Source organism: Strongylocentrotus purpuratus, unplaced genomic scaffold, assembly GCF_000002235.5.
Source record: "Strongylocentrotus purpuratus isolate Spur 01 unplaced genomic scaffold, Spur_5.0 spur5_scaffold_4, whole genome shotgun sequence".
In the NCBI taxonomy this organism is placed as follows: domain Eukaryota; kingdom Metazoa; phylum Echinodermata; class Echinoidea; order Camarodonta; family Strongylocentrotidae; genus Strongylocentrotus; species Strongylocentrotus purpuratus.
Genome location: NW_022145610.1, coordinates 25,391,095 through 25,404,373, shown reverse-complemented (window position 1 = coordinate 25,404,373; position 13,279 = coordinate 25,391,095). Strand labels below are relative to the sequence as shown.

The window sequence follows — 13,279 nt, the reverse complement described above, 5'->3', positions numbered from 1 at the left end:
TTTTCACTCATGTATTAGACTCTACAGTTTCATTGTGTAAATTATTTCTACAATTTTTACCATTTCGACCAGTTTATCTCTCAGTGTATTTTTTTTTTGTATTCGAAGGAAGGGGGCAAATGAAGAAGAAGAAGAAGAAGAAAGAAGACTGAAGGAGAACAAGAAGAAGAAGAAGAAGTAAAAGAAGAAGAAGAATAGAAGAAGAACAAGAAAAAGAAGGAAAAGGAGGAAAAAAGGCAAAGAAGAAGAAGACGACAAAAAAAAAAGAAGAAGAAGAAGAAACAAAGTGAGGGAGAGAGAGAGAGAGAGAGAGAAAGAGATATAGACAGAACGTGCGTGTCTGTGCGTGTGTTTTGCGCATGCGTGAGGATGTGTGCGTGTGTGTAGGTGGATGAGTGAGGTAAATAGAGAGTAAGTTTCAACGACAGAGCGAGAAAGAGAAGGGGAGAGAGGGGGAGAAAGAGAATAGGAGGAGAAGAACAAGAACAACAACAAAAACAACAACGAAAACAACAAGAACAAGAAGAAGAGGAGGAGGAGGAGGGCGTTTCGTAGATTTTAAATATTGCCTCATATCACTTTCCTTTTCTCAGTGTACATTTTGACAAATCTCTTGAGAAACCCTTCAGCGTTCCGAGCTACCGATGATACCGTATGAATTATTGCTTCCGTCCACAAATCCATACTCCGTGGAGATTTACAGGAGAAGAAAACAATACAACTTTTTTTCGTGAGAACAAAGCAGGTCAGGTACCCACATAAATGGTTTAATAATATATATGTTTATGCAACAAGGTCTCTGCACCCGCCTTGTGGAAAGATTTATGATAATATATCAAATTATCATCACCATCATCATCATCATTGTCATCATCATCATCATCATCATCATCATCATCATCATCATTATTATCTTCATCATCATCTTCATCATCATCATCATCCTCATCTGCATCACCATCATCGAAATTTTTATTTTCAATTACCCATCCGTTTCTGCTTAATAAATGTGTTGATATATTTCATGAGTTTTGTCTGGGGCTGTCGTATTATCAAGCGATCTGCTTACAATGACAGTCCTTCTTCCGCAAATAATTTTATAATGTTTTATAATGTTTTGAGGAAATTTAGTATTTATGACAGTTTAACATTTCGTTTTTGAAAAAAAATATTTATAGATATGTATTTGCTTATTTATGATTCATTGTCAGAAAAATACTTATTGTATTTTATATTATTATTGTTATCGAAAAAATGTATGTTTACATGAATGCAGAAGAAAATCAAATCAAATCAAATCTAATCAAACACACTGATTTGGTTATGCTGAGAAAAGCACAGAACTTCGCCCTTATTTCATAATTGTTAACGCTTTGATTAGTAAAATACGTCACTTTAAGCTAACCCTCGTCATATGCTTTTGTAAATACCTTATGTTTATTCAGAGATCCTAATTTATATACACAGTCATTAATTGGGACCTACATACTAAAAGCTTTGCGTTTTAGTAGATCCCCCACTTTATTTCGCTTTTTCAATGTATTTATCATATCTTTGATTGTATCTTTTGTCATAAATATTACCATGTACATTATGTTCTTCTATTGTATGTTTAGTTATCATTCATTATTACCATGTACATTATGTTCAATTACGTTATGTCGATGAAGTGGAAACAAATAAACTTAAACTTAAACTTAAACACTGAGAAATGTAGGTTAGGATTCTCACCCCGAACGATAATAGAGCAGCACCCCCATAATAAGTGCAAATTAGAATTTTATTAGATTAGATTGCACGCTTTGCTTGGATGGAGTCTGAAAAACAAGGGAGCAAAATGTCCATGAGCATGGTGAGTTGAACCCTAAAAACTTCAATTATGCAATTTTAGGGTCAGGGGTGCATGTTGCTGCATCATTTTCGAGGACGTTGCGAATTTGAACCTCAACTTTTAGGTGGTGACTATATAGATGTCCACCACCTCATACACATAAGCAGCACTCGTCGTGCAATCTTTGTTAAGATATTATAGTTCCGAAACTCTGCGTTGTTGTGCGAAATCCTACGATTTGCTTGCGCACATTATCTTTAAAAAAAAATATGGGAGAAGTTTTTAACCGAGGGAGGGAGGCGTTGATTTTGGCGTCATCTGACCCTCCCTATAGGGGATGGAAGCATGCATGACAGGTGTTTGATGAAAGGTGTGTCTTTGAACAACAGGAAGCTTTTGATCATTATAGTTTTTATTTTACCCTCGATGATTAAAAAGGTCATTATAATCACAGGCGCATGGGGGTGATTTCGCTAGTGTGCTTACGCCTAATTTTGCACGAATATCAATCAATTTTCAGGAGTATCAACTAATGCGAGAGAAACGAGGAAAATATTTATTTCTTCATCAAAGTTTACTTAAAAAAGATATGTATATTACAAATAATCCACCTCACAGTCCTAATATGAAGTGGCAAGTACCCAATTTCCGACGCAAAGTGTCATCAAGCTTCGCCTCGTATGCCTATGAGTGTGGTGTTAATCGATAAAATGAAATGGAAGTTATTCATTGTGGTTTAATTGATTCATTATTCTCGTATAAGGCCAGTGTATTATTTATATTTCTTCAAAATAACGATTTTCTTCCCCTGAAAAAAAGAAAAAATACTTTCTATATCTGTGGCTTTGCTAACTTTTTATTTTTTATTTCATTTTTCGGGGAGGGGGGGGGGGGTAGTCAACCCACCTTTAAACACATGAAGTCATTTACCACAACAAATTCAATATACATCAACGATATTCAGGATTATGACGCGGGGGCTGCATCCCACCCCAATAATTGTTCATATTATCTAGATTCTGTTTATGTTATTTGGTAAATTCAAATGACATTTCGAGGCCAATTATTCCTAGGGGGCTGATGTCTCTCAAAGATTTTCCAATTTTAAAATTTTGAGCGAGCAAAGCGATGGAGCAAAATTAAGGCATTTATCGCTGCGGAAATTAAACTTCTTCATTGAAATAAACTAAATATTAAAAAAAATGCACATATACATAATTATTGAAATGGTATGAAAGGCCTAATTCTGTAACAGTTGTTAGCTTGTGTAACTTGTCGTAACTTAAATAACTTGGCATATTTCTCAAACTGTCTATTTTTTTTGTTCCAAAAAGACATATGCACAAGGGCCCCGTTGCACAAAACTTACCATTGATGGTCACTTTGCCATAAATAGTAACTACCATGCAAGGGTGTATCCAGGATTTTTTTAAGGGGAGGTGTTTTTTTGCCCAATTCGTAAGAAAATATTTAGCGGCGAATCAGCCAGCCGGTGACCAGGCGGGGGGGGGGGGGGGGGGGGGGAGGGGGGGGGGTGTAAGGAGCACTTTTTTGGTAAAGGGGGGGGGGCATACTTAAAAGGTATCTTTAAAATGCTTAATGCAAATGGGGGTGTTTGAACACCTAAAACACCCCTCGATACGCCAATGCTACCAAGGAAACCTTGATTTGTATTTGCTGTTGAGCCCTGTTACCATGGTAGTTGCCTCATTCGAGTGACACTGGATCATTCTATAATAATGAAATTCCTTCCCAAATTTCTTATTATAGAAAGCCAATGTGGTCGAGATCAACACCATCACAGTCATCAATTACTTGACATCAAACATTATTATTATCTAATTGTGTTGAGAGTGGCGATAACATGACAAGTTTAACGTATTCACCATATTAGTGTTCATTGAAGTATTCGTTTTATCATTTGTATTTTTCTCCACCTACCAATTTTTTTGGGGGGAGGCCATTTTGATCATTGTTTACACCTTGTTTTCCATGAGCCTTCTTGTCGATGTATATGATTCCATTTGACGAATTTGTTTTAGTATAAAAAGATCCCTGTGGAATGGGAAAATTTTGAAGAAAAAAAAATGATCGAGTACTGTCGTCATCATTGAACACTATACATGTATACAGAAAAATTATCGCGACAAGCTAAGAATAGATGTACACAATACAGGAGGAAATTGCGCTCAAGCGAGTGTTATCCTTGGAGAGTCTTGGGCAATATACATTAGCTTTTTATAAAAATGCTAATTCTGTGGCATGCTTTTTGTCAGTATACTCCCATTATAGAATCCCCCTTTCACCATATAGCAACCAGGCATGCAGTCAGGTGGTATAGATTTCTTTGCCTATTATAAATATGTGATGCAAATGTTTTGTACTCATGCACTTTTGTGTCTGGCAATATACATTAGCTTTTTATAAAAATGCTAATTCTGTGGCATGCTTTTTGTCAGTATACTCCCATTATAGAATCCCCCTTTCACCATATAGCAACCAGGCATGCAGTCAGGTGGTATAGATTTCTTTGCCTATTATAAATATGTGATGCAAATGTTTTGTACTCATGCACTTTTGTGTCTGGCAATATACATTAGCTTTTTATAAAAATGCTAATTCTGTGGCATGCTTTTTGTCAGTATACTCCCATTATAGAATCCCCCTTTCACCATATAGCAACCAGGCATGCAGTCAGGTGGTATAGATTTCTTTGCCTATTATAAATATGTGATGCAAATGTTTTGTACTCATGCACTTTTGTGTCTGGCAATATACATTAGCTTTTTATAAAAATGCTAATTCTGTGGCATGCTTTTTGTCAGTATACTCCCATTATAGAATCCCCCTTTCACCATATAGCAACCAGGCATGCAGTCAGGTGGTATAGATTTCTTTGCCTATTATAAATATGTGATGCAAATGTTTTGTACTCATGCACTTATGTGTCTGGCTCGACACACCAGAAGAACGGATAAAAGGGCACGAGGCATATAGACTAGGGCATGTAGAGATGAGATGTATCCGAAGGGAGTGGGAAGATTCCCAATAGTCATTTAGACCAGCTGTTCTATTTTTGTTTGATATTTTGCCTCAACTTTAATAAAGCAGAAGGACTTTGAACCGTATACACTTGTTCCTGCGTTCTTATTTCCTGGTTTCACTACAAAACGTCTACAGGTCTAAGATGTAAAATGTAATTACCCAACGGACAAAATTTAATATCAAATCAAACACGTGATGTGAGCCTTGCAGAGGAAAACTCGATAAGTAAAAGCTCAAATCCTTTAACACAGGAGACGGGACTCAAAATTTCACGAATCAAAAATTCACAAAATTTAATTTAATTACTCATTCACACCAGCTACAAGATAATAGCTACCATTGATATGAACAAACAAGTAAACAACAACAAAGAGCATGACTTTTTTTAGATTTTCAATCCTTGCAAGTAGATATAGACATTGTTAATTATGTAAAACATTCAGAATAGAAACGCTCATTTCATGCTATGTTGCCTCCCACATAACTCTTATAAGATTTTATTTTACCATCATAACATATTATTGATTATTTTTAAAAGAGAGTTGCGTAGCGTGGGTTTATCCTTTTAGGAAACATTTGTATCATGGAAGAGGGCATCAAAGTTATATAGGTGGGTAGATTGCAAGAGAACAAAGCTTTCAAAGAAGAGGAAAGTGTGGAAAGACGTCATATCACATTCTTTTCACGTTGTTTCCCCCTCCCTTTTCTATTTCCCCCTTTTTATTTTTATTTTTAGGAGTACGTGCCGCCATCTTGTTTTTCACGTTGCGCCCCTTCCCTTTCCAATTTTTGTTTTGTTTCACAATTTTATTGGGGATACGTGCATCCAAGCGCCCCTCCACATAGTCACGCCACTGTTCACTAAAGTGTATTATGCTTGCCATTTTGTGTGAAGAGATTGGTATTAGACGGAATACGAGAAAATATCGCAAAATTTAACGAGCGATACAAAATGATACATGATTACACAAATATAATCTTTATGAAGGGGTCAGTCTTTCATTTTTATTCTTCTACTTCTTTCCGTTGTTGCCACTACTCCCCCATGAGTATAGCCTACTGTTTAAAGAAATAAGATAATCAACTGAAAATGTACCCGTTAGCTTAAAGATAAAGTTGAGTTCTGGTCATGCGATTGCATTGTGGAAGAAAAGGTGTGGAATGGATCAGAACAATTTGATCATGTAGCATGTAAAGTAACAAGCACTGTACACAGAAAGATATATATAGGACAACACAAATGGTGTCGGGCCAACTATAATTGATTTCCTTATCTTTCTAGCTCATTCCTCAGCCAGTATACATTTTCTACCAAAATTGTTTGGCAAATGACATTTATTTGTAATCTTGAACATTCAGTGTAAGTTTCGTTTGATTCTGTGAGCATTCATTTTCTTTTTTTTACCAGAATTCAAGTTTATCTTTAGCGATCTTATTAATATCTGCAAATCTTCGATCATGCTACATCTGTATTCACTGCTATTTTTCAACTGAAAATGTATTTTCTTGAAATATGTTGTCAAACGTTTTCAGAAGAACCGTGAAACTGGTGTAACTGTGCAAACGTGTATCATACAGTGATGAACAATCGCATTTGATTTCAAACTTCAAGCAAAAAAATAATTTAAGCGTTGTCGTTCACAGCAATGAAATGGAATTTTACCTCCGGTCTTTCAATCTGTTTGCTTTCGAAACGGATAGATTTCTGGCCATAAGTTTACAAAGATTGCGGGTCTTTATACGCAGACAGATTGATTGATACTCCTGCCCTACACAGATTTCCTTTTGCGAGAACATTTCCCAACCATGCAGACTTAGATTTTCTTGAAGATCGTATGAATGATACCTCAGTCATACCGATTCCGAACCATATTCAAAACGACTAATTTTTTGCCATTCCAGACAATATCATGTTTTGTTCTGTTTGTTTTGGTCTGTTATCGGCCTCATCGGTTTTAATGGGGTATATTCAAAAGATATGGCAATAGTTGAACGTCTCATTGTCACACACTTCCTTAATACTTACTGGTGAAGACAAGGCATACACTGACAAATATATCATATTTTGATACAGCAATAATTACAAACAATAACTACACCACAATGAGACTGGACCCCAACCGAAAACAGACCGAACAAATCATTATATTACCCCCAAGTGGCTAAGAATCGGTTGGTTAAGAGTTGGGTTGGCAGTGTGACTGAAGTATTAGCCTATGTCGGTCAGTCATGTCGGTGTTACTACTGAAATATCAGTCTGGCTCAGTCTGCTAATTCATTTTGAATATAATCATCGTTTCGTACAAATTGCCAGTTTCATACAGCGTCTGCTCAGAGGAAAAATGGACGTTTAATCTACTTTCAATCGGGGAGATAAGAGTCTCACTCCCAATTCCTCGGCTAAATATTTATTATTCTTTGGTTAATGTCCTTTAAGTTCGAAAATTTAAAGCAATTGTGTTTTAGACAAGAAAGATTAATTTCCCCGTCGCCAAAAAGAAAATTGAAGCGATTGTTTGAACGATTTGCGGAAGTCCTTGTAGCGAAAGGCATAAATGACAGGGTTAGCTACAGAACTAATGAAGGGAAGGAGATTGGACATAGCTTGCAGGAGACCAATCGTTGGGTTATGGAGCGGTTCTGGCCGGTTACTGTTGATGAATGTGAACGATATATGGATGCAGTATGCGGGCAACCAACATACAAGGAACGTACCTAGCACTATGGCTGATGTCTTTGTGGCCTTCAACTCGGCCGTTGTTGGCCCGCGACGGATCCTGACGGCAGGGGCTTGCGATTCACAAGAATGGCTGTTGCTCTCGACGTCGGCAGAAATAATGGATAACTGCCCATTCGCCTCGCTTCTATTGAAGGCGAATTCCTGTTGCGCGTCGACTCGACGCGCTTGATGACGCGCAGCTCCAATTATCCGTGCGTAGATACCAATCATGATGCAGAGAGGGGCTACGACTGTGAGACCAAACTGAAAACATGCAAATGATGGTGTCCAGAACTGGTCCGTGAAGCAATACTGCATGACGAAGTTTGGATCGGAATTTGTCTTCCTCCACCCCACAAACGGGAAAGAGTGGAGTACAAGTGCAAATGCCCATATTACAGCTATGGTGATGAAAATTCTCCGTTTTGTGACCAGGCGTATATACTCCAAGGAATAGAAAACGGCGATGTACCGATCGGCAGCGATGATGAGAACATGCAGTATTGATATGGTGCTTGGTATCATCACGATGCTTATCATAGTCATGCAGCCGTAAAGACTCTCCTTCACTGTTTGAACAAAGATAGCTGCGTAATATAAGGGTATGATGGAAAAGCCGACAAGTAAATCGGTGACTGCCATGCTTCCTACGACGTAATAGAAAACTCGCTCCCGAAGGTAGAAGCTATTGTACACAGCGATGATCACTAGAATATTCCCGACGAGAACGCATATCGACAGCGGCAGTAGTACGACAAATATCAAAACAACATAAATCGTGAGATCGGGGTTTTCTTGAGAAGCGGACGATTCGATCGATGAGTTGATAAGAGACACGGATGTAAACAGTATTTCAGTGCTAAGCTCGAGGCTTTCATTCAGCATCCAAACCGACAACGGAGGCGTTGATGACGCCTGCGATGTAAACTGCATAATAACATCGGATGCTGTTTACTGCATTGAATCCAGACGCTCGATAATTTAATCAATTTCCTGTCCTTTCTCCTAACAAAGTTAGTATGATATCAGTGAAAGATAGCCTTGATTAATTGTGCTTGATTGAACCATTGAAATACATTATTTTAATTACAATGTCGAACTGTTTGTTTGCTTTCAAGAGCTAAGATGGCAACGCAATAAGGAAGTATTCATAAAAGCAAGCACAAATGCTGACAATAATCTAAACCTTTCAAGTTTCAGTTTCACATCTATAGGCGATGCAAAAGTTGGTGGCTTATGTCTGATTTGAGCAGCTATCCAGTATATTTCTAGTACAGCGTGGTATAAGTTTCTTCACTTCATACAATCTTGTCAAACAATTGTTTCCCGAGCTCGAAGAATACTGACGGAGTGAAGACATGCGCATACATTCTTTCTATCTGTCTCTTTTATCTGTCGCTTCCACAAGGGGAAGATATGCAGCAAAATCAATATATTCCCAAAACAGCCGGGTGACATTATGAGACTGAAATAACGATTTTGCAGAAGAAAGCGGATACGGTTGTAATTCATACGTTAGAATAGGTGAATGTGAAGGATAGTCCTATATTTTAGCTGGTAGAAAGATTCGAGATCCTCATTAGGGAATACGTTAAAATACTCTTCTTCGGTCAAATAACCTTCCGGTGTATCCACAATGGGTTCATTTTTATTTCTCGAGTTTTTTTTTTAATGCTTGACACAATCGAAGAAAAAGAACGATTTTTTTTTATGAGTATCGCAACTGGTTTGTGATTGGACGATTGTCCCATTGACTGACGTAACCGATGCATACGAGAAGTCCGGATTCCTATATGAATATTTCAAGTTAATACGTAAGCGAGAACAAACGACCGCCTGCTGGAGGGGGGGGGGGGGATTCTGTGAAATAAGTTAACACCTTTCCTCTGAAACGGTGCACAGTTATGGTATATTTTGTGCTAGGCCCATTGCAAATTGCAACTTGAAAGGCCAATTCACATTAGCGCGAATTCTATAACCATCCACGAATACATCAAATTATTTATTTGTATAAATTCAATAAGAAAACTACTGATACATCACAGTATTCACGCCAGACGTGCCTAATTGTCAAGATATAATTATCATTTCACAATGTGCTAATGCCCTTCTGCGACGAGTGTAGAACTATCAATTATGAGGAAACATCTTTCTCTTCGTGCCGCAACAATTCAGACTCGCCGGTGGAACACTTTATAGTACAATATTATTACTCACGACAATTCAAGCAAATATAATTTTAGAAAATCTATTCGCGTAAAATTGCCAATCGTATAGAATCTTTGATTGTCCACCCTGGGAACACATTATCTTATTGAGTATATACTTGACAAATAGAATCAACTGTAGATCTATAAATAATTTGGTTTAAAAATGCCACCATGTCAAGCAATAGAAAATACGCTCAAACATTTACACACGTCAAAATCAATACACGTTTAATTGAATTTCGTGCGTTGTGAGAACATTGTTACCCTCTGTTTCACTTGAATGTGTCAAATATAAGCTATGATTTCAAAATATTCGAATTAGATGAACAATTAGAAGTATAAAATGATATGATTCATTAAAAAATCTACATTTATAAAGTGTACATTATTTTCATGACTACATCTAAGACACATTAAAAAAGGAAATATGGGTTTCGTTAATATAATAATACTACAAAAAATTTGGATATGGGTTTTGTGTAATCGAAAGTAATTATCATTCATAGTTGGATAATATTTTGTCGTTGGAAAGTATTAAGTAGTAGGATAGTGATGGTTATTTTACCTGACAGCTAAGAAAGCAATAAATGCTTGTTAGTAAGGCAACCAGAAGACCGACGGCTTAAGGTCCTCTCTGAGGGACCTGGTAATAGGGTAATGAGGATTAATGCCTTACCAAAGGGTACTAGCGCATCGACTTGCTTTCGAACCCATGTCACCGGATAACGAGACCAATGCTCTACCGACTGAGCCATCGCGCCTCCATAATAGTCTTCGGTCGTCGGATTGTACCATGTCGTTGAATGGTTACATAATTTATTATGGCTGGATATAATTTAATTATTGGATAGTATTCTGTCTTTGGAAAGTACCTTGTCGTTCGATATTGCCCTGTCGCTGGACAGTAATAAACCGTTGGATAGTATTATGTCGTTAGATAGTACCCTGTCGTCGAATAGTCGCCTATCGCTGGATAGTAAGCAAATAACTACCGTTGGTGAAGGTGATGGGACAAACTATCACTTCCGAGGCGATCAGGATGTAGCTATCTTTCCGAAGCGAAGCTGAGGAAAGATAGCGTATACATTCTGATCGACGAGGAAGTGATAGTTTGCCATCGCCTGAAACCAAAAGGTGACTTATTTGCTTTATATTCCACATCTAAAAACAATATAACTACAACAAGAAAAGGACGTGTAGGCATCTACATGAAAGACACCAGGCCCAAATTCACACCAAAAAGGTTAAAAGTTTAACCCAACCCCTTGAGGTTACGGTGCGCGCATGTGTTTGCTTTAATTGCGCTCATTGGTAATGCGCGCTTAATTACGCCTATTTTAGTGCGCTTTTGGATAATCTTCAGTGAAAGTGCGTTGCCCTTTGTAGATAGTACCTCTATCTTTAGTAAAAGTGCGTTGCCCTTTGTAGATAGTAGTACTATCTACAAAGGGCAACGAACTTTTTGCTTCTTCCACCAATGATGGGCGAACTATCTTTGATCACGTGATTTACTTATGACCAATCGTAGTACAAGATTCTTAGTATGTGGAATATAATATATATTAAATCATTGGATAGTACGCTGCAGTTGGATTTCGTAGTACCGAGACGTTGGATAGTAGCCTGTCGTTGGGTAGTACCCAGTCGTTAGATAGTACCATGTCGTTGGATAGTCCCCTTTCGGTTAGTATAACCCAGTCATTGGATAGTACCCTGTCGTTGAATAGTAATCTGTCGTTGAATAGTACCCTGTCGTTAGATAGTTCCCCGTCGTTTAGTAGTATCCTGTCGATGGATAGTACGCTGCGGTTGGATAAACACGTAGTACCCAGTCGTAGGACAGTAGCCTGTCGTTGGATAGTACCCAGTCGTTAGATAGTACTATGTCGTTGGATAGTCCCCTTTCGATTAATATAACCTAGTCATTGGATAGTACCCTATCGTTGGATAGTAATCTGTCGTTGAATACTACCCTGCAGTTGGATAATTCCCTGTCGTTTGGTAGTATCCTGCCGTTGGATAGTACACTGCGGTTGGATATACATTTAGTACCCAGTCGTAGGATAGTAGCCTGTCGTTGGATAGTACCCAATCGCTAAATAGCATTCTGTCGTTGGATAGTTCCCTGTCGTTTGGTAGTATCCTGTCGTTGCAGTAGTACATTGTGGTTGGATATAGTACCCAGTCGTTGGATAGTAGCCTGTCGTTGGATAGTACCTATTCGTTAGATAGTACTATGTCGTTGGATAGTCCCCTTTCAATGGATATAACCCAGTCATTGGATAGTGCCCTGTCGCTAAATAGCATTCTGTCGTTGGATAGTTCCCTGACGTTTGGTAGTATCCTGTCGTTGCAGTAGTACATTGTGGTTGGATATAGTACAGTCGTTGGATAGTAGCCTGCAGATAGTACCCAATCGTTAGATAGTACTTTGTCGTTGGATAGTCCCATTTCGATGGATAGAACCCAGTCATCGGATGTAGTACCCAGTCATTGGGTAGTATAATGTTGTTGGATAATATCATGCAGTTAGATAGTATCCTCTCGATGGATATCTTTGATAATACCATGTTGGCAATCGTTGTCTCCTTTTCTTATGAAAAAGCTTCATCAAGCCAAATGAATCTTCCCTGTACGAAGCTATTTTATACAAAGGGTGAATAGAACCAAACGTAACAGCGGTGAGCACGGGACTGCGATTGGGTATGTTTAATGACTGAACCGTATTTATCCTGTTGCACCTGAGTTTTTCCCAACATACTGAATTATATCGTTCGACAAATAAAATGGAGGTTTGTTGTTTCAGCACATATTGACAATAATATTTCTGTGTATACTTCAACATCCTTTGAGGAACAGCAGTGGTCTCTTGAGTTTTCAAACGAGTGAAAACAGCTTGAAGACGCGCAGCACTTATAATGCGCGAGTTAAAAGAAAGTTAAATTTGAAGAAGGAAAAAATAAGTGATTTTCGTAGTCCAGATTATTCTCGTTGTCAAAATGAAATCTTGAGGGATTTTTTGAAAGATCTGCGAAATTCCTGATAGCGAAAGGCATAAATGACTGGGTTAGCAGCTGAACTTATGAATGGTAGCATATTGGACGCAGCTTGCAGAATGGCGATTGTGGGGCTATGAAGCGGTTCAGTCCGACTGCTGTTGATGAATGTAAATGTTATGTGCACGCTGTACGCAGGTAGCCAAAAGACAAGGAACGTACCCAGCACTATGGCAGATGTTTTTGTGGCCTTCAACTCGGCTATGGTTGGCCCGCGACGAATCCTGGCAACAGGCGCTCGTAGTTCCTGAGGTCGGTTGATGCCGTCGTGCATCGAACCGACGGATAATTGTCCAGCCGCGTTGGCATCGCCACCACTTGCGATGAATTCTTGCGGCATCGCGTCGACTCGACTTGCTTGAAGACGCGCAGCACTTATGATGCGCGTGTAGATACCAATCATGATGCATAGAGGGGC

The 13,279-nt window shown here is 38.4% G+C and overlaps 1 protein-coding gene across 1 annotated transcript; it reads right to left on the bottom strand.

Annotated features, from left to right (window-relative positions):
• Positions 1-6,251: 6,251 nt before the first annotated feature.
• LOC582575 (dopamine D2-like receptor) lies at positions 6,252-8,528 on the bottom strand. The gene has a single exon (XM_030997259.1). The coding sequence runs from the start codon at positions 8,526-8,528 to the stop codon at positions 7,353-7,355; it is 1,176 nt and encodes a 391-aa protein (XP_030853119.1). The 3' UTR covers positions 6,252-7,352.
• Positions 8,529-13,279: the final 4,751 nt, after the last annotated feature.

What these genes read in the sequence shown, in the direction of transcription:
- LOC582575 (XM_030997259.1), bottom strand. Translation starts at nt 8,528, where the DNA reads ATGCAGTTTACATCGCAGGCGTCATCAACGCCTCCGTTGTCGGTTTGG.